This window comes from Varanus komodoensis, unplaced genomic scaffold (assembly GCF_004798865.1).
Source record: "Varanus komodoensis strain SLA01 unplaced genomic scaffold, ASM479886v1 scaffold5, whole genome shotgun sequence".
In the NCBI taxonomy this organism is placed as follows: Eukaryota; Metazoa; Chordata; class Lepidosauria; order Squamata; family Varanidae; genus Varanus; species Varanus komodoensis.
This window is the reverse complement of record NW_025336087.1, coordinates 42,557,354-42,576,897: the sequence shown is the minus strand read 5'-3', so window position 1 is coordinate 42,576,897 and position 19,544 is coordinate 42,557,354. Positions and strand designations below refer to the sequence as shown.

At 37.2% G+C, this 19,544-nt stretch overlaps 1 protein-coding gene across 5 annotated transcripts in view; it reads left to right on the top strand.

Moving 5' to 3' along the window:
• The window catches only part of LOC123031414 (aminopeptidase O (putative)), a 197,362-nt gene that overhangs the window by 20,639 nt on the left and 157,179 nt on the right, over nucleotides 1-19,544 (top strand). For all 5 annotated transcript variants that reach the window (XM_044446362.1, XM_044446363.1, XM_044446364.1 and 2 more), the window contains exon 5: nucleotides 3,153-3,401. In XM_044446362.1, the coding sequence (XP_044302297.1) occupies nucleotides 3,153-3,401 (249 nt within the window). The remainder of the gene's footprint in view (nucleotides 1-3,152; nucleotides 3,402-19,544) is intronic.

The window sequence follows — 19,544 nt, the reverse complement described above, 5'->3', positions numbered from 1 at the left end:
TTGAGTAATGAAATTGGTTTCCGCATGAATTTGTTTTAGCTGAAGTGTTTGAAAATTGAACTCCTAAAAATGCCAGGCTCTTACATCCTTTTTTGTCCATTATGAATCTTACTTGTTTTTACAAGTTCCAAACACTGCAGTCAATGTCTGTGTGGTCACAGATGACCTAGTGGCATTGCTGAAATTTAGGACAAATTGGGATTGTTGAAGACCAGCCTTTGCAAACTTGGTACCTCCAGATGTTTTGGACTACAGTTTTTTACTATCCTGAACTAGCATGGGATCGGTAGGATTTGTAGACAATACATTTAGAAGGCATTGAGTTGGGAAAACTGGTCAAAAGATTCAGGTTAACACTCTTGTAATAGTTATTTTAAGGACTTTCCCTCCCTCCCTCCCTCCCTCCCTCCCTCCCTCTCTCTCTCTCTCTCTCTCTGGACTAATGAAAGATTCAAAATTTCAAACTACTCATTTTGCATGAAAAAAATACTTTAAGGGTCATATTTAAGGAAGGCCGGTGCTCCTTAGTTCCAGTTTTGCAAATCTGGTTAGATAGCTATTTCTGTTTCATATTTTGTGATCTGCCATCTCTCTCTCTCCATATAAGTCTACTTTCTGAGCCTGCAACTTTGTTTTGTTTCACACTCTCTTCATATAGGAGTAATGATATGTCTTCCTCCTAGTGATGTTTTTTGTTCTTTCAGTTTTTTGAGCTCAACTCTTTTTGAGGTATGCAGTTGCTAACAGTACTAGTTAGTTCACATATTGGTACAGTTAATTGTTCAACAGAAATCCATGGTGCTGTTAGCAGTATATTTGTGTCTCATGTTTTTTGAGTCTGTAACAGATTAGCAATTTCATGGTGAAATTTTCTTCAGAGGAGTTCAAAATACATTCCTGTTAGTATTTTCTGTGTACTATTAAAGAATAGGAATATTGTTCAGAGCATTCACACATTACAAATGTATTATCCCACATTTTTCAGCCAATAAACAGCTATGTCCTTGCTGAAGATGTAACTACTAATGTCCCTTATCCATAGCTAGGGGAACAGGAGTACACTGTGCATTCCATCACCCTTCCTTTGCCAACATTAGCTATGTTTCAGTTCCATAGGCAGGCAACCTGGTATTCTCCAGCCGTTTCAGACTACAATCCCCATTCACCCCAGCCAGCATGGCCATATTCAAGAACCATTAGGGTTTCAGTCTAAAATATCTGGAGGGACCTTGGTTATCTGCCACTGCTTTTGTATTGTATCTGCATCAACAAAACCCCATGTTCACATCTTCACAAGGATTTGGAGTGGATCAGCAAATCCCAATGGAGGCTATCAAAGAGATGGAGGAGGAAAAAATAGGTGGAAGAGAGATGGAGAAAGCATGTGAGCTCACAGTCCACTCCTATTTCTTTTCCATTGTAAAGAAACCAACACCACTATATTTGTAGTGGTTAGTTCCTGGTACATCCAGAGTATGGCGGCAATTCTAAAAAGGAACATGTTGTAATAATTCTTCCTTTGGCACTGTGTTTGGCTACTGATAAAATTGTAAACCTGGGAAGAAAAGCTGTAACTTAAATTCTATACTCCTGGGATGAAAGAATCTACAATAGAAGAGTGCTTATCTGTTACCTTAAAACACTAAAAAGCATATCTGCACTGAAATACAAGTATGGATCCATGCAGTAAAACTTGGGTGGGACATAATTATTATTATTATTTGTACCGTGAGTTGTAAATACCAGATTCTCTTGGTGGTGGTGATGGTGGTGGTTGTTATTGTTGTTGTATTATTATTATTATTCTGCTTCTGTACTAGCCCATGAGTTTCTCTGGGCAGTTTACATTTCCAAATACATTGGGATTTCAAATACAGTTTTCAATAAATTCCAGATACAATTCAAAAATAAATATACAGCAATAGAACAAATATAACAATATCTACCATATAGTCTACAGTAATGTGTCAGTCTACAGTGTCATGAGGCAAGCCCCATTCTCAAAGCTTTAATTTCTGTTGGAACCTAGACAACCCAAAGAGTTGTAGTAGAAAATAAGAGGGAAAACATTTGTATAATCTGTGAAGGATTTCATAGCCAACTGATTAAAATGCATTTTGCCTTATGATTTTTGCTATTTTCTCTTTTACCCATCATTTTATTCTTTGTATATTTTTCCTTGTATTTGAAGTGTTCCATTATTAACCATAACTCTGTGAGGACCACATGGTTTAGTGTATAGCACATTAATCACAGGCCCTCAAATATCAACTTACAGATGGAATGCTACCAGATGAAACTTTTATTGTGTAATTGCGCTGCCTTGTTCACAGCATATATTTGGGTTAAAGACTGTGTCCAAACATACTTCTTTTGTATATGTAACCTTCCTGTGTTTTCCTACTGCTCTTTTCCATTATTTTTTTCTTACTAAATAATTACATCATATTTTTGGATTGGTAGCATAGGAATTGGTAGCACCTGGAAATCTTGAATGGTATTGGACATTTTAATGCCATTATTCCTGTTCTGTTTTCGTACATGTGTGATTTTTTAAAACGAAACTATAAAAGCATATTTTCCAAGATGACAGGAAGGTAAATGTGACAATATCTGGAAACTGGTTGTGTAGCAGAAAGATTCCTGCACAGCAATTCGCTCTAGACTCAAGCAAGTCAGCCAAGCCACTTGTCACTGGACCAACATGAAATGATAGGGAATTATCTCAACAACTGAATTATGCCCCTGAGTTAGCTCCTCAGTATGAGCCAAATGATATGCTTTGGATCAGCCTTCCTCTGGATGCCCTCCAGATGTGTTGGACTGCAACTCCCATCATTCTGGGTCAGTATGGTCATACTCTATATGCTTTGGAGCTGCAATCCAACAGATTTGGAGGGTACCGGAATGAGGGAAGGTATCTTATATTGAACCTTCTCTAGAACACTTTTATCTTCATGCACACTAAATTCCTATCTATATTTGAAAGTCCCTTCTGTCCCACATGAAATTGTTTTCCTGATCCAAATGAGCTACTGCTGATATGCTGTAATAAAAGCAAAGACCATCAACAAGCAAGTCATGATAGTATGTTGAGAGCCTCAATTGTTTAAAAAAATCAACTCAATCAATGTATTGTTTGTAACTGCCAGGTTGTTGGGACAAGCTTGCGGTCATGTGCCATATCTGTGCCGTTTTCAAGATCCTGCTGCTGCTTCCCAGGTTGTTATTCCGCATCGCATCTTTGTTCCACTGTGCCTGATGAAATCTAGTGAAGATATTCTGACCCAGCTGATTCCCCAGTGCCTCTCAGCTGCTTATAATCTGCTGGGTACTCATCCCTTTTCCAGGCTTGATGTTTTGATTGTCCCATCTAACTTTTGCAGTCTTGGGATGGCCAGGTATGGATATTTTCCACTTTTCTGTGCATATTTACCAAAGAAACTATCTGCAGTGCTTTGGGAGATGCTAGGCCAGCAGTAGTATGCCATGAGTCAAGTATCTAACATTAGGAAGTTGTAACTATAAACCACTTCCATGGTGTTTTTGATGATTCTGAAACAGAGACAGCTACTCATCTGCTTCAATATATGTCATTTACTGAGATGCAGTAGGCATGGCTACCAATCTCTCTCTCAGGAATACATGTTATCCATAGAAGAGCACATATTGCTATTCACTATTTCACTGGTGTTTGTAGTATGCTTTGCTGGCTGATTTATGGGAACACATGTAAAACATAAGGCCACTAAATTATAGAAGGTGTTGTCTCAGGGTGAGGGTGGCCTGTTAAGTGAAAGAAGTCCAGCTTTGATTCTGAGCACCCTGGAGGAATCTATCTGTACAGTTAATGGATGTTACAAATGATTCACATAGACCAGCAGCTATGTTTCTTGGGCTCTGCAGACACAAAAGGGCTATTCAGGGAAAGCATTAAAAGGAGCACAAAATAGACATTCTCAGTGGAGATCTAATAAGGGTAAGGAGGATGTTTATGAATGTGGAGGCATTGTCTACATGCTTATAAAGAGATTCAGAAGTTTTAATGCCAATATGGATACTGCTGGTATAGGATTATTTGAAAGGTTATATCCTGAGAAAATATGCTTTGAGCTTCTCCATATTTTAGCAGCTGAAAAATTATTAATAGCACTGTTTTGTAAATAAGAAGAATCTTCTTTCGCTCACTGCTTTGTTTCAGTAAAATACAGATACAGTCACCATGATAAAATTGATCTATGTCATTACATCCGTATAGAAGAAGGGTTAAAATCTCTGAGCAGACTAATGTTTGCTTACACATTTATTTTCTTTGGAGAAAACAAAGTATTTAAATACTCCTTGAGGACTGTTGGGGCAGAGGAAACCCTTCAAATTGTGGTTTGATTTGACTTGCTTTGGTCTTTGTGTGCAGTATTTGTTCAAGCTAATATATTGCTCTTTCAGACAAAAGAATGGCCATTTGTAGCATGAATTGTTTGCAAGGTACAGTGCAAATAGGGAATAATTAAAGCAGAAATAACTACATGAATGAAACGAAAGTAAAGCAATCTTAGCATGAGTTAAATTCAATTAAAACCTAAGACAAGTATGTGTGAATACACCCCTTTGTATAGGTAAATATATTCAAAGGACATACTCAAATAACTTCAAATTGCCTATGTCTCAGTTGCAAGGAAGGAATGAAAAGAAGGACAGTAATAATTGTTTGTTTGCTGCTATCAGTGTAAAGATATAATCACCTGTGTATAATCTGATGAATTTTGACACTAAGTATAAGTTAACAGTGGAATAAATATCATGGATTGGTCCTTCTGTTTAATTGTGCAGGATATTCTGTGCTTTGCATTCTTGTCACTCCTTATTGTAACAATGGAGCAATTTCAGTTCAGATACAGCCCTGTGTTCCAGAGCTGCTTTATTGCTGTATGTATTAGGTCGGTGCAGAAAGGGTGCTATGCTATGTATATATGTAATCATCTGGCAAATGTGGAGTAGTATAAACATAACATAGCATGCTGGCACAAAAGAGCTGCTGTTCTGAGAATTCTCATTGTACTTGTGTCTGCCAGGAAAGGAAACAGCCATAAATTTTCAGTCATTATCTTTAAATTTGGGATATTTGTGTGTGCGTATGTATATGCGTTCCCATGTACATTGGCAAGTCTGTTACTCATTAGCCTTGTAGCTACTTCATTTTTAATGTGCCAAAGTACCATCTCTTACTTGGGGGTGGGGGTTATCCCGTATTTCAGAGTAGGAAGAAATGATGGTACTTCTTTTGCAGAATGGCTTAATTAGAGGCTTGAGGTTGTATTTTCCAGCAGCCGCCACTGCAGATTCAGCAGCATTTTCTTTCAAGACCTGCCGACGCCTTTTTAAGAAAAACCCTCCTTTGAAATCTTACTTAGATGCCTTGTATGTATCATCACCTTATGCTTTTAATTTACTATGGGCTTTTATATGGAAAGAGAATCCTGATTACTTACTTAAAAAAAAAATCAGAGGCAACCACTCCTGCTTCCAGACCTTCAATAGAAACTGAAAGGAAGGGTGGGGTTAATTTTGGTGATGCTTAGGATAGTGCTGCCAACATCTTGTGAGTGTGTGTGTGTGTGTGTGTGTGTTAAAAAGAGTAGAACACTGGCTTGCAACTCCACGGCTGTGGTTTCCATCACTTCCTTTTGTTCTTTTGCTCTGTGACATACGTATATTCACAGCGCTTGCTGCACATTGGAAACATGTAAAGCTCCCATTTCTTTCTTTTTAGGCCTCTTTATCTGCTTCCAGTCTATGTTGACAGTACTGGGCCATATGGGCCATATGGACCAAAGGTATGACTCAGCATAAGGCAGATTCCAATGTCCCCAGAACACACTTCAGAAATAACAGAGAAAGTGCTTACTTTGCTTTTCTGGATTCAGACCAGCATGCTGCTCAGGTGTGTTGGACTACACTTGAACTCAATTTGTTTATGTTGATTTTTATGTTGATATTTTGTTATAATTTATTTATATTGATATTTGTATTTTATTTATGTAAGCCATCCTGAGGCTTTTGCAATAGACGGCATATAAATATCACAAATAAATAAATAAACTATAACCCTATGAGTTATAGTTCAGCACAGCAAGAGATAATTAGGTTGGGGAATCCTGATAGAGACAATGTATTTTACCCCATGATTACTATGCAACCATGTACTTTGTACCTTTGGGTATTGCGGACACTTTGCTGGTCTTTTGAGTTGCAATGAAGTGTCTGGGTAAGCAGTTAAGGTTTGCCCCTACTTATTCCTTCTACCCATGATGTGTTTTCTAGATGTGAAATATCAATGCAGCATTAGAGCAATGTGTGATAGGACATTGGTCTTTGAGAAGTAGTACTAAAAGAAAAGGCTGCTTCATGCGGTTTCACTTTTATTAATTTTTAATGTGAATTAAAAAGTGGACATTTATCTTTCTAGGGTTGTAAGATCAGTATTTAGCTGTCAAATCTGCATTGTCTTTGTGGTAAATGTCATACAGAAGTAAATAATTTAACTGAACATAAGTGTCTGTAAATATTAAAGAACATTTTAATATTAACTTTATCCATACTGTAACCTCCATCCTAAAAGAGGCAACTGGATAAGTAAAGCATTAGTAATATAACGTTTCCAGCAGTTAGTAGACTTAGGTATACTTTTATTTAAAAGATATTGTGGTATCAAATAAACATAAAAGAGAAGTTTTTCTTGAATATGATGTAACCTAAGAGCCATAGACTCTTCTGGCACAGATGCAAAACCAATATTCTATTGATTAGTCAAAATGGCACCACCCAGTTCCCTATTCTATTCACCTTTAAGATTATGTGCATCTACATATTCACCAATTAATGTATACACATAAATTGTGAATCAACATACAGGAAGTCCCTGGGTTACAAACATCTGAGTTACAAATAATAAGTCAGCCTAACCTACCACACAAGACTGTTGTTCTGAGAATAAAATAAAACAATGTAGGCCTCCTTGACTACCTCACAAGAAGAAAAAGGCAGGGTATAAATTCAATGATAGCCAATAACGTGAATTTTGAGTGAAACAGTAACAGCCACCAACATAATAATTCTGTATTATAAACAATCATACCCAAATCTGTGAATAGTACCATTTTGTCTAATAGCACATGTGAGGGATGTCAAACATAAATTAATATAAATGGAAAAAGTAGACATCCTTGTCTATTATCTCTCTCCCAAGTATAAAAGAGGCTGAGAAACGACTAATTCGTCTTGACTCTAGTGAGTTGGGTGGGCGGAGGGGGCGGTTTAAATATGAAAATTCTGCAGAAAAGCGGAATTTTCTCAGCATAAATTTCCAGTGAACTTTGTCAAAGGCCTTTTCAGCATCTGAAGAAATAGTACCATCTTCCTCAGTTTTACTAGTATTTAAAGCAATCTTAGCTGCAACTAATCTAAGATTGTCAGCTCCTTGTCAATTCAGCTTGAAGAAGTGTAGTGATAACTTGTAATTTATCAGGCAAAATTACTGTCAGCATTTTAATATTGACATTATTTTCTTTAAATATCCTACACAAATCCACATAAAACTTGAAAAATTGTGGAAGTATATCTTAACAGGAAGTATGGTTCAAATCTTCCTAACCTTTAATGGTAAAAATAATACTTTGTTTGTTCTGCTTTAAAATGTGCCAAACTCTTACTAGGAAGCCCACTATTTTCTTGCTGCAAGCTGGTTAAAGCAGATTCCTGCCATGAAATGATATTGTTCCATTCATGTTTAACGTTCTGTAGCTCTAAGTAAAGTTGTGCAGTTGGAGAAATTGTATACTGAGTTATGAGATCTCAACTTCTCATTCAAAGATATTGGTTGCATTTTTAATTTTTTATAGGAAGCATAAGCAATAATACGGTCCTATATAGAAGCTTTATATCGGCCTCTCATCTGTATCATCTGTACTTTCATTGATTTTAAAATACTCAGTTAATTCTGCAAAATGGCTTTTTAAAGTATCTAATCAGTTCGAAGAAAACCATCCAAGTGTCAGAGAATCAGGGGCTTAGGAGAATCTGAAAATACAAATGGCAGACAGACTGGGCTGATGCTACCAAATTTATGTAATGTAGCAACAATGTAGAAAACAAAAAAATAAAATAAAAATCTAATCAAATCCATTGTGATGAAGAGACAAAATAACTCCCTTTCATAAGGATGCAAAGCATTCAAAGTGTCCATCAAGCAAATTCAATCACATATGCTTCTTAGGGATGGTGCATTTCTGTCCAACAAATGATCTAGAAACTCATTAAAGCACCATTCCACAATCAAATCACCACAACCAGCACACTGAAACATTCATGAATTGTAACTGGAACGTCATTATTTAGGCCCATACCATTAAATAGCTTACTGGGACTTTATGTCAGCTGTATAACAGATCTTGCTGTTTTAATTTGTGCTAGGTGTTGTAGTTTAAATTTTGTTTTAAATTCAACTTTTGAATTTTCAAGTCAGATTTTATGATGTCTTATTGTTACATGTATTTTTATTGTATTTTATGTGTTGTTGTAAACCACCCAGAGAGCACTGCCTATTAGGCAGTATAGAAATAAAATATATAAAATATATATTTAAAAAGATCATAATATAATCAAAGCAATTAGTTTGTCATTATAGTTTCCAACCAAAATAAAATGTGGCCTCCAGCATCACTAATAAGCTGTTGAACTGAAAAGTAAAGTTTCTTGTGGTTTAAAATTGTAGTCCCTTTAAACCTTCTTGGAAGTATCCATTACATATACCCCTCCCACTCATTTTTTTCTCTGCAAATTGCTTCTAAAGCCACAGGTGATTTTTTTTGTAGAAAAGCCACATCAGCATTATGATGTTTTAATATCGAAAGTACTTTATTCTACTTTTTTGGTTTCTGTAATATCTTGACACATTAAACATAGAAAAATGGAAAATGTTTGCCCCTTCTAAGATACAAATATTAACAAATTTACCAATATTATATGTTTGAATATGTTATATGGATAATTAAGATAGTACAGAAAAATTGAAGAGTTCCAGGGAAACGTCTGTTTCCTGAACCTCACATAGACTTTAAAGTAAAATAGAAAAAAAAAAAAAACCAGAAATTATAAATAAGAAAAGTAAAAAGTACTAAAAGCAAACTTCCACAGTTTTAATAGTTATAATGAATTAAAAAATGGAAAATAAAACAAAAATGAACAAACCAGCAAAGATATGTTGGCTTCCAAAAAAGAGGGCAATCCAATTCCTTAATCAATGCTTAATTCTGAAAAGAAAATTGGGGGTTTTGAAGGTTAACTGTAAACAGATAATTTGGAGTTTCTGTATTTTGCAGAAAAGCTAACATAGGACAACTTAGATGGACTTTAAAGGTCCAGTATGTTTGTGGCAGAAGCAGGGGGAGGTGTTCACAAGTGAAAAATGGACAACATTCTGCTAAGATATGTGCATCTTTGTAAATAATTTATTCTTGTAATGGCTAGAAATCATTAGAAATAGGTAAGAACCCACCTAAATGGTAACAGCAGCTTACTTCTAATATAGGACAGAGATAGTAAACTTACTATTTTTGAGCGTTCTTTATGTATTAGTAGCACAGTCAGAAGCAAAACAAAGGCCCTTTGTTGTATTCATCATAGAGAAAAACCAGCCAGTATCTAGTTAGGACATTAACTCCAGTGGGGTCCAGATGCTGGCTAAGATTTTAAAAGGACTTGCCTAGAGGCAGTCTTTAAAGTTCATAGTTTGGCTCAGTAAAGCATGGTTACTCTTCTTCAAACATAAGGAACACCTAATAACTTCCATTCAAAACAGTTTCATCTTTTTAGTACTCAGTACATTCTCAGCCACTCATGTAACTGCCTCAGATTGAGGGTGGCTTGAGATGTTGTAAAGAACCGGTGATGGTGGAATGACTAGTGCAATAACGGTTCACACTTCCTGCATGATATGAAAATTGTGAACCTTGGTGAAATCAGCATCAAGAGTGGAAGTTATGAAATATGAAAAGGCAAGAGAGCTATTGTAGCTAAGGGAGGTTTTTTGTGGTTTTTATATAGATACAATGTGATTTGGTGACTGTATGATTTCACCACAGTGAAAAGGGAGACATGAGACTGAGAGAATGAGTAGAGTGGATGAGAGGCATGGAAGTATGTGGAGAAAGGATTAAAAGTCTTTAATGTATATGTATAGCCCTCCTTATCTCAAGGGCTCAGGGTGAATAAGAAAAAGCATAAAGTGCCTGAGCCAAATAGAATTAAATTCTATAATTAAAATTCCATCATTCAGCTTAAGCAATTTCACTCTGAGTTCTAACAGACCACCCAAAAGAGATAGCCTTGTACGGCTTTGGAAAGAGCTTCAGGGAGGGCGCTTCATCATAAGTCTTTTCACACCTTTGCTGTATGAACTGATATATATTTCCCTGATATACAGGGAAGAGCCATAGATCACTGGTAGAACATATGGTTTTCATGCAGAAAATCCCATGTGCAGTCCCTGGCATCTCCAGGGAAAGACTGTTCTGAAACTTTGGGGAGCTAGGCTATGCAGATAGATGAGCAACAGTCTAACACTGTATGCGGGAGTTCTGTTTATCACAAGTGATAAGAGGTTATTCTTGGCTGATCTCAGCTAGCATAATGGAATATATGTAAGGAAACCATCTCTGAGTTCTGGTGTGAATTGTTTAGAGTAGTATAGTTTAAAACCAGCATCTTGAAATGTGCCTGGAAGACAATAAGGGAATATGCAGATATTGGAGCTCTGATAGAATATGCTTAGAGAGTCACTCAGTTACATAGGATGCTGAATTCTGCCCCAGCTGAAATGTCCAGTTTCAAAAGAAATAATTTAGTTTGAAGGCATGACCAACGGACATCAGGTTATCAGGAGATACAATGGTCTGCATCATTACAGAATATTAGAAAGAATTAAAGCTCTGGGTTGAAAAACAGCAGAGAGAAACCCACATACCATCCTAACCACTCTAGCCATCAGCACTGAGGAGGTTAGGATTGTACTCTGTGATTTTTGGAAAATATGAGATTAATTTTAAGTGGTGGAGAAGGAGTTGTATTGCATTATGAATACATAGATTTTTTTGCCCAAAGTGCAAGTTGTTTGGCAAATGGCAAAAACATTTTTATTTACCCAGGCATTTTAATCTGTCATTGTTTGTATTAAAAAATCTGTGTGTTCTGTTTTTTATTTTTCCTGTGATGTAAATTAGTTGGATATAACTTGGAAATCCAAAAGGGATAAAAGGTGGTATATAAAAGTTTTAAAATAAGTAGTGGGTTTTACTTTTATTTTGGTTGTTTAATGGTTACCTAATCTCTCTGTATTTACATACCTTATAATTGGCACCTTGCTGGTCAAGCACAGGATTTTGAAGCCAGCTTTTATGATGTGTGAATCACAGCCAGTTGGTTGCTTGCTCCTGACTAGTTTGACTCGTCTTCAAACATTCCACATATCATGTAATAAGCCCAGATACTCTTAATCGAAGCCAGCCACAGTAGAGTGGATGCCTGCTGTCATAATTCAAAATAACAAAATGATTCAAGGGTAGTTGTGATTTACAGTGTGTGCCGTGATAACAATTATGATTTGAGGTATACCTGTTCATATTGTCTATAGAGAAACAGTGGTACTTCATTGTGAAGATAATTTCTGCCTCTTAGCTGAATCTGAAGTCAAATTTGCTACCTCTGGTAATAGCCCTCCACTCAGTTGTCAATTGGGAATCAAAACAAGATTTGGAGTACATCAAACACACAATATTTCCTTACCAGCATGTTGAACCACTTAGCCTGTAAATGTGTAACAGATGTGTTTTGAGCAGAAGGCTATCATAGGGTGGAACACACAGTAATTACCTTCTGGTGGAAGTAAAAGAAAGATGATGCAGTAAAAAGAGACTGCTGTGATTGAATTCAGTTGTGAGATCATTGCAGTGATGTTTCTAAGAGGATTTCAAACCTTTATCAAAATATTTCCAGCACTTGATATTTTAATTTTTTAAAAGCACTTGAAATGTATAGGTTCAAAAATGCATTTCAACTAATCCTAGTTAATGGAAAGATCTGGCATATTTTGTTCAGTGTAAATCAGATGAAGAGCTACCTACAATTTTCTCATTTCCTAACCTAATATAAAGAGAAAACCTCCTTTTATTAGAACCCTTTGAATATAACCACTGAAATCTGTGCAAACTACTAATTATCCTCCATCTGATAACTGATGCTCATAGGAGAATCATATGTTTTACACTGTTTCAAGGGTGGGCAGCCTTTGGGTTTGTGGCATCTAGTTTGCATTTTAACTGGCCCCTGAGATCTGTCAGATGGATCCAGGTGCAAAATACTAGCTCACACATGGGTTGAGGGGAAAGACATATGCTAAGAATTAAAGAAAAGGGCCTGCCTATGTGCATGTTTAGCCCAGGAAATTGTGATTTGTACCAGAATCAAGGTCTTCAGTCTTTTCATTCAAAATCTACTCCTGCTTTCCATCAAAAAATTCTTTTCCAGCAATCTTAGTGGACTTTTAGTCTCAGGTACTAGAAGTACAACTATGAATAAGATGCAAATACAACTTTTTATTGAGCAAACATTTGTAAGTTAAGTTCTTCACATCTATATCAGCATTGAACATCACATCTTTCCAGAACCAGTCTGATCATAAGGTATACTCTGCCTCTTCTGAAAAATGAAATGGGAGGAGAAAAGAAGTAAGTATATGGCCTGTCCAGGTCCCCAATGGTATGGCCAGCCATACCAGAACAGCAAAACCCTTCTGCGGTTGTGCTGCTCTGGGGATTGGGCCAGGCCGGTGTTCTGCAACGCTGCTGGAACCCCAGTCCTAGACTGGCATTTCAGAATCAGCTTGGCACTCTGCTTTGCCTTGGAACCCTTGCCATTATCAGGTTGGCACTCCTTGGGCATGCTGGCACCTGGCGGCGGCAGCGGCGGCTGCTGCTGCTGTTGCACTTTTAAGCAAAAATGAAAGCAGTTGCTCAGCCAGGCCCTGCAGATCTTCCAGCATCCATCTAGACTGCAAGCTGTACGACAAGACCGAATGGCTGACACTCCCAGACTGAAGCCACACCATCTGTGTGTGTGTGGAGGGGCACCTAAAGTTCTCCTGCTAGTCTTTCTGGGCTGAGTACCATATGATTGGTGAAGCCTTTTGGAGAACCTTATTAATATTAATTTGATCCTAACTCTTTCAAAATTACAGCCATGATTCCATGCTTTGAATTTTCTTCCTTAATTTAGCAGTCTCATCCAGAAATACTTTTCCTGTGGCAAGTTCTTCCATTGGACATATATTTGCCAAATAACCAGAGCTATTTCCAGCAATATATTTTATTTATTTAAAACTTTTATATGCCATCCCTTATTCATGGCATCTCAGGATGACTTACAATCAATTAAAATCAAATACATTAAAACAATCTATAACAAATAACATACAGCCAGTAAAAATAAATTAAGTAGAACGTGAATGGCACCTTAAAATACTAATTTTTAAAATAACGGTTAAATAAAATGGTTTTGATCTGGCGCCGAAAAGAATATAAGCTCGGTGCCAGGCAAACCTCTCCGAGGTTCTATATTGCATAGAATGCTCTGTACATTATGGGTTTTTCTCTGTGAATGGAATAGTTTTTAGCCTGTTCCAGTTGGCACTTATCTCAGTGACCCACTAGAAGTGATGCCAGCTCAATACCACTGCTGCTTGTCTTTCAATGCTGTCCCAGTCAAGAAAAGACAGAAGGTAAAGTGAAGTCCGAAGAAAACTGTCAAAGCCCAGGCAATTCAACAGTTCTCAGGAAATCAAGAGAAAGCAGTGCTGCTACATCATTACTCACGAGCAGGTGCCTTTGTAAGAGCGGTGGAACAGTTATGTCATTGTAAGTGATGAAGCTTGTTAAATGGAGCAAGTTAGAAATATTCTACAAACCATCCATCCCCAGCTTGCTGCCTTCCAGATATGCTGGACTCCCATCATTCCACACAGTGTGGTCAATGTACATGCTTTTTGTGGATGAAGGGAGTTGTAGTTCAACACATCTGGAAGGCAACAGACTGAAGAAGTCTGTTGCTTTCTTGTATACTCCATGCCCCATACTGTAGAAGTCTGTACAAATGGAATACTTGGGTCAATGTTATTCTGATTTAAATCTCTTTGAAATTTCAGTTGTGACCAGAGCAAAGAAGGCAGCTGAAAGGTTATTTTTGGAGCAGTATCCTGCAACCCATTCATTTGAATAACACCATTTTGTATAACACGTTTTAACAGCAAAATAAAGAACTGGGAAGCAGTGCTTTTCTTTAGCTAGTGCCAAATTGAGGTAACCGTGTGTGTGTGTATAAAATGCTGAACTCATTTTGGAAGATTTCCCACCAATTGGTCAGCTTGTCTCACCATCCATTTGGAGTATGGATTGTTTAGAGGATGTAGATATTTTTCACTGGTGTGGCTGGATGTGACATTCTAATTCACTCTTCTCTGAGTGTGTGGATGTCAAGCTGGTTGTATCGCAAGGGACTTTTGTAAATATTGTTGGCTTGGTTGTCTTTGTAGAGCTAGCCAAGTCTGCCAATAATGGTGGAGATTCCGAGGCAAGCGAATGCTGCTGAGCTATATAGGGAATGGAACATATGCTTTATTTGAAGATGTAGCCAGTATGTGTTTTGGAGCAATTGATGTGTTTTCTGTAAAGCATGATGGAGAGGACTTCATAATCTTTGCCTATTAACTGATCTAAACTGCAAATACCTCTGTCAGCCCACTGCCTTGAGAGGAAATGCTGTCTGGCAATCTTCAGATACGGTTTATACCAGATTGTTTAGTATGGCATGTAAGAAAGGGTCAAAATGTATTTGACAGGCCAACATCTGCCATGTCTTTCTGGCTGCCTGAATGGGGGCTGGGGTAGGGCCTCTCTGTTTAAGTATGCAGAGCACAGTGTCATCCATTGGGTAACTTGTGTCAAATATGCAGATTCTAGGCCCACCCAAGGGGTTATTGAGAACAGGTAATGGCCTGTTCCATGGTACATAGGAGGAGGAAGGATTTGTGATACACATTCAGATCAAGGACCTTTTAAGTGATAAGCATGGCGGGGAGTCTCCCCAAATAAATGTCCTGAACAGTGTATTGAATCTTTGAAAATACAACTTGAGTATACACAGCAGTATGCTTCAGAGAACATACACTGTTTAAGAAAGACATTCATTTTTAAAGTGTTGATTTTACCCCACACACTAAGAGTGAGCAGGGCCTGTCTTTCTAGATCCTATAATTAAATAATTCTGAGCCCGGGAATTTGCTTTAAATAAAAGAACTGAACAGCCTTTCACATAAGGTTGGATTTTTGTGACATACGTCTTAATTATCCAACTCACTCCAGGTTTCATTCTTTCCTCCTTCCTTTCTTTGAGCAGTATGCTTTTTTTTGGGGGGGGGGGGCAGCCATTTTGTTGTTGGTGGTGGTGGTTGTGTTGTTAAACAGTATGGAGTCAGAAATCCTTGCTGCTCTATAGGAAATTACCTAGAGAACTATTAGCAGTTCTTGATTTTCTTTTGTTTATTCCTGATATATATAGACAGTACAGTCTTAACTTTCTTATGGCTTCTATGTGGCTTTTTGCCTGTATCCTTGTTTAGGGTTGCATCCTAAAGCAGGTAATTGTGCTTGCTTTATGCTCTTAACCAGGGGTTTCACTGAGGAGCAAAAATTCAAGAGCTTCCCACCCCATCCCCTACTGAAAACTGAAAAAGCTTCTTCATTCATTTGAATGGAGGAAGCCATGTTGATTACACCACTGTATCATGATAGACAAGAAATAAAAATAATTACAATCCTAACTTTGACACATGCCCCCCCCCACCACCCCTAAATTCTGGTTGGGTTAAGTTATCGTGGTGCAAATGTAGACCAACAGGACTGAAGTCAATGTAATCACTTTCAATTTATATCTCTAGGAAATGGAAACAGAATGTAGCCAAAAATGTCTTAGCTATACTGCTAACATATAGGATTTGTTTAGATTGGATGATTTTAAGCTTTAAAAATGTTTATATATTGATGTATGTTTATATTCATTAAAGCCATTTGGTTCGATCCTAGACTTTAGTGCACACACTGTTAATGCATATTTGCAGGAGTAAGTAAACATTTGACATCCATTAAAATAGAGGTAATGCTAACATTTTTTTATCAAGAAATACTTTACACTGATATGTTCATTTTATGTATTATAGCTGTAATTCATATATATTTGTTTTATTAAGATAAGAATATATAAATGTATAATTTTATATCTTTTCATTTGCTGTTTTTATTTTAGCACACTTGACTTCCTTTTCTTTCATAGTTGTTTCTTTCTAGTGCTATTCTTGGCAGACCTGAATGTGTTTATGCCAGGTAATAAATGCAGGCTTCCTGTTACCATACAAGTCCAATAGTCTCTATAGCAGGGGTTGATATCCAGTGGCCTTATCCCGATTATTGATCTCTTTCAGGTGCCAAACTAGAGCCAGTAAAGGTCCCTTTCCTTCTTCCGTTGTGTTTGAAACAGCTTGGGGAATTTGGAAAGGGGAACCCTGGGGAGCAGGAGGTCTTTTCCATTCACCATTCTACCACTCTATTTTTCTTCTCTGACGCACATGGTACTAGTGTTAATCAACATTATTACATGAATTTGACCCTTTGCCTTCAATTTACTTCTCAGACTGGAGTTTCAGGCAAAACCAGATGCTGATCAGGGCTGTATTTGGGATGGATATAGTTTGATTATCACCAGGTTGCTATTAGGTACATTAGAGTAAAAGAAATTTATTTCTTCATTTATTATATTTACATCTCACCATTTTCCTTTCAAAGGAACTCAAGGCAGCTTTTATAAGAGTCGTCCTCTTCTCAATCTTATCTTCACAGCAACAACCCTGAAAGATGGGCTCGGCTGAGAATCTGTTTCTGGCCCAGAGTCACCCAATGAGCTCCATGGCTGAATGGAAACTAAAACCCAGACCTTCTGAGTCCCAGTTTCACACTGTTAACCAGTATACCACACAAAGTGCTATGTTATATCTTACAAGAGGTAAGCCAGGGCCCAGTACGAGCAGGCCATCAGAGGATGCTTCCATATGAAACTTAAATTGTGCATTCACATTATCCCAAACTCAGAATTTTCCAGGGATAAGGAGGTCCAGACTTTGTGATCTTCCATTTTTAGCTTTCCTGTGCTTTGGCATGTCATTTTCCATACCTGAAAAAATACTTTTCAGGTACAAAAGACAATAGAATTGCACAGTGTGTTTTGATGAGTAGAGCTAGGCCTGTCCATCTGAAAGTAACCTGAGGGACCTAGAACCGGTTTCACTTTTGCAGCAGACAGCTATGTAAGTGGTTACTGCCTGCCCCCTGTTAAGTGCCATCAAGTTGTCTTTGACTATGGTGACCCTATGACTTAAAGCCATCCAAAATGTCCTGTCCTTGACGGCCCTGCTCAGTTCTTGTAAACTCAAGGCTGTCCCTTCCTTGATGAATTCATTCCATCTCATATTTGGTCGTCCCTTTCATCTTCTGCCTTACCTTAACATGACTGTTTTTTCTAGGGAGCCTTGCCTTCTCATGATGTGTCCAAAGTATAACAGCCTCAGTTTTGTCATTTTTTTCTTCTAGGGAAAGCTCAGGCTTGATTTGATCCAGAACCTACTTGTTTGCCTTTCTGTTGGTCCAGGATATTTGAAAGCTGTCCTCCAGTACCATGTTTTGAACACATCAATTTCTTCCTGTCAGCTTTCTTCACTGTCCAACATTCACAATCATAGATTGTGATTGTCCTCTGAGTCAAATCCCGCTTTCCTTCTGACATGTTCTGCATGTGAACTGAACAAGTAAGGAGAGAAAATACATCCTTGTCTAATACCTTTGCCTAAGAATGGTTTACTTTTTCTCTATATTCTTTTTCTCTATATTCTGTCCTAATTGGAGCTTGTCTGTGATACAGATTACACATCAGGACAATCAAGTGTAGAGGTATACCCATTTCTTTCAGGACCATCCATAGCTTCTTGTGTTCCACACACTGTCATTAAATTGTTCGCTTCCTTTAAAAGAGGGAAAAAAGTATGATAACATTTCTCATTCACTGATTAGGGTCTATGCTTACCTTATTAAATGTACACAGTAGCCAGGTGGTCTTTTAATGACATACAATGTTGCATTTTATCTTTCTTTTATCTTTGTGTTACATTATGTGGCCTCACGGGAATCCTAAAAATTGGTAAGCATGCACAGGGCTTTGCATTCCAGGTACAAGCATTGCCAGAATCTGAGCTTGTCATAAAACAGTTCCAGTCTTCTGTGAACAGAACATTTTAGAAATAAAGAAAAAGTTCTAAAAATCAATTAAAATGCTTGGCCACTTCACACATTTAATGAGGTAAGCACTCACTCCAGTTCCAATTTAAATAAAACTGTAAATTTTATTTAAATTGTTTCCTTCTCTAACTTCTTCTGCAGTAAGTCTCATTTCACCCAACCTCTACCAATTGCCGAAACAAGGGAGAAATTTTCAGGAAAACTTTAGTTGGACCTATATAATTACTTCAACCGCAGAACAGATCCAGGCTTTGATAGATCAGACGATTCTTGAATAAGTTGCATTTGATTTCTTCCAGTGCATTTTTTTTGCTCCAGGTTTTCCCAATAAATTGTAATAATAAATAGTAGCATTTGGAATACTGGTGCATGGTTCTGTTCTCATATGCCTATTAAAAGTTATTTGATAAATTTTATAATCTAACAGTTTTTTACCTTCACATGAATAATAATACAAGTTTCATATAATTTCTTTTGGGATATATTGATCATGCAAGCTATGAAATAGTTTGGTTGAGATATTCATTTAAAAATATAGACTTAAAGTGGTTCAGATCTTTTTGTGTCTGGAACTTGCCTTTTTGTATTTGAATTCTTAAATAAAAATTTATACAAACTTATTGGGGAGTGGGAACTGTAACTTGTGACAGCTGCCTTTGTTCATAGATTTCTATGTATAAGATCTTGGTATAATTTGATCCAGAAGTGACAGCTGGTTGAAAAAATACCCTATTAAAAAAAACCCCTTGCTCCAAACAGTTTGACTATCACTTGTCATGTATGCCATTCATGTCAGAGCAAATATTTCTCCCCTGTCCTGCACCCCCAGTAATAATAATTATTTAGATAGCTGAAAACAGTGTGCTGTTCCTATGAAGTATTATGTTTCTTTGTTGAATTTAAATGTGGCACTGGTCAGCATTTTGTTTGCATTCCAATCCATATAACAATTAGAGTTAAGTATGTTCACCTTTGCTGTGAAACATGTTATCGTCATAGCCAGGGCTTTTTTTGTCATAGAACGCACTGGAACGGCGTTCCGGCACCTTTTTTTTCCAATGGATTTTACGAAGTAATTTTGAATCGTAGCAGATTAAC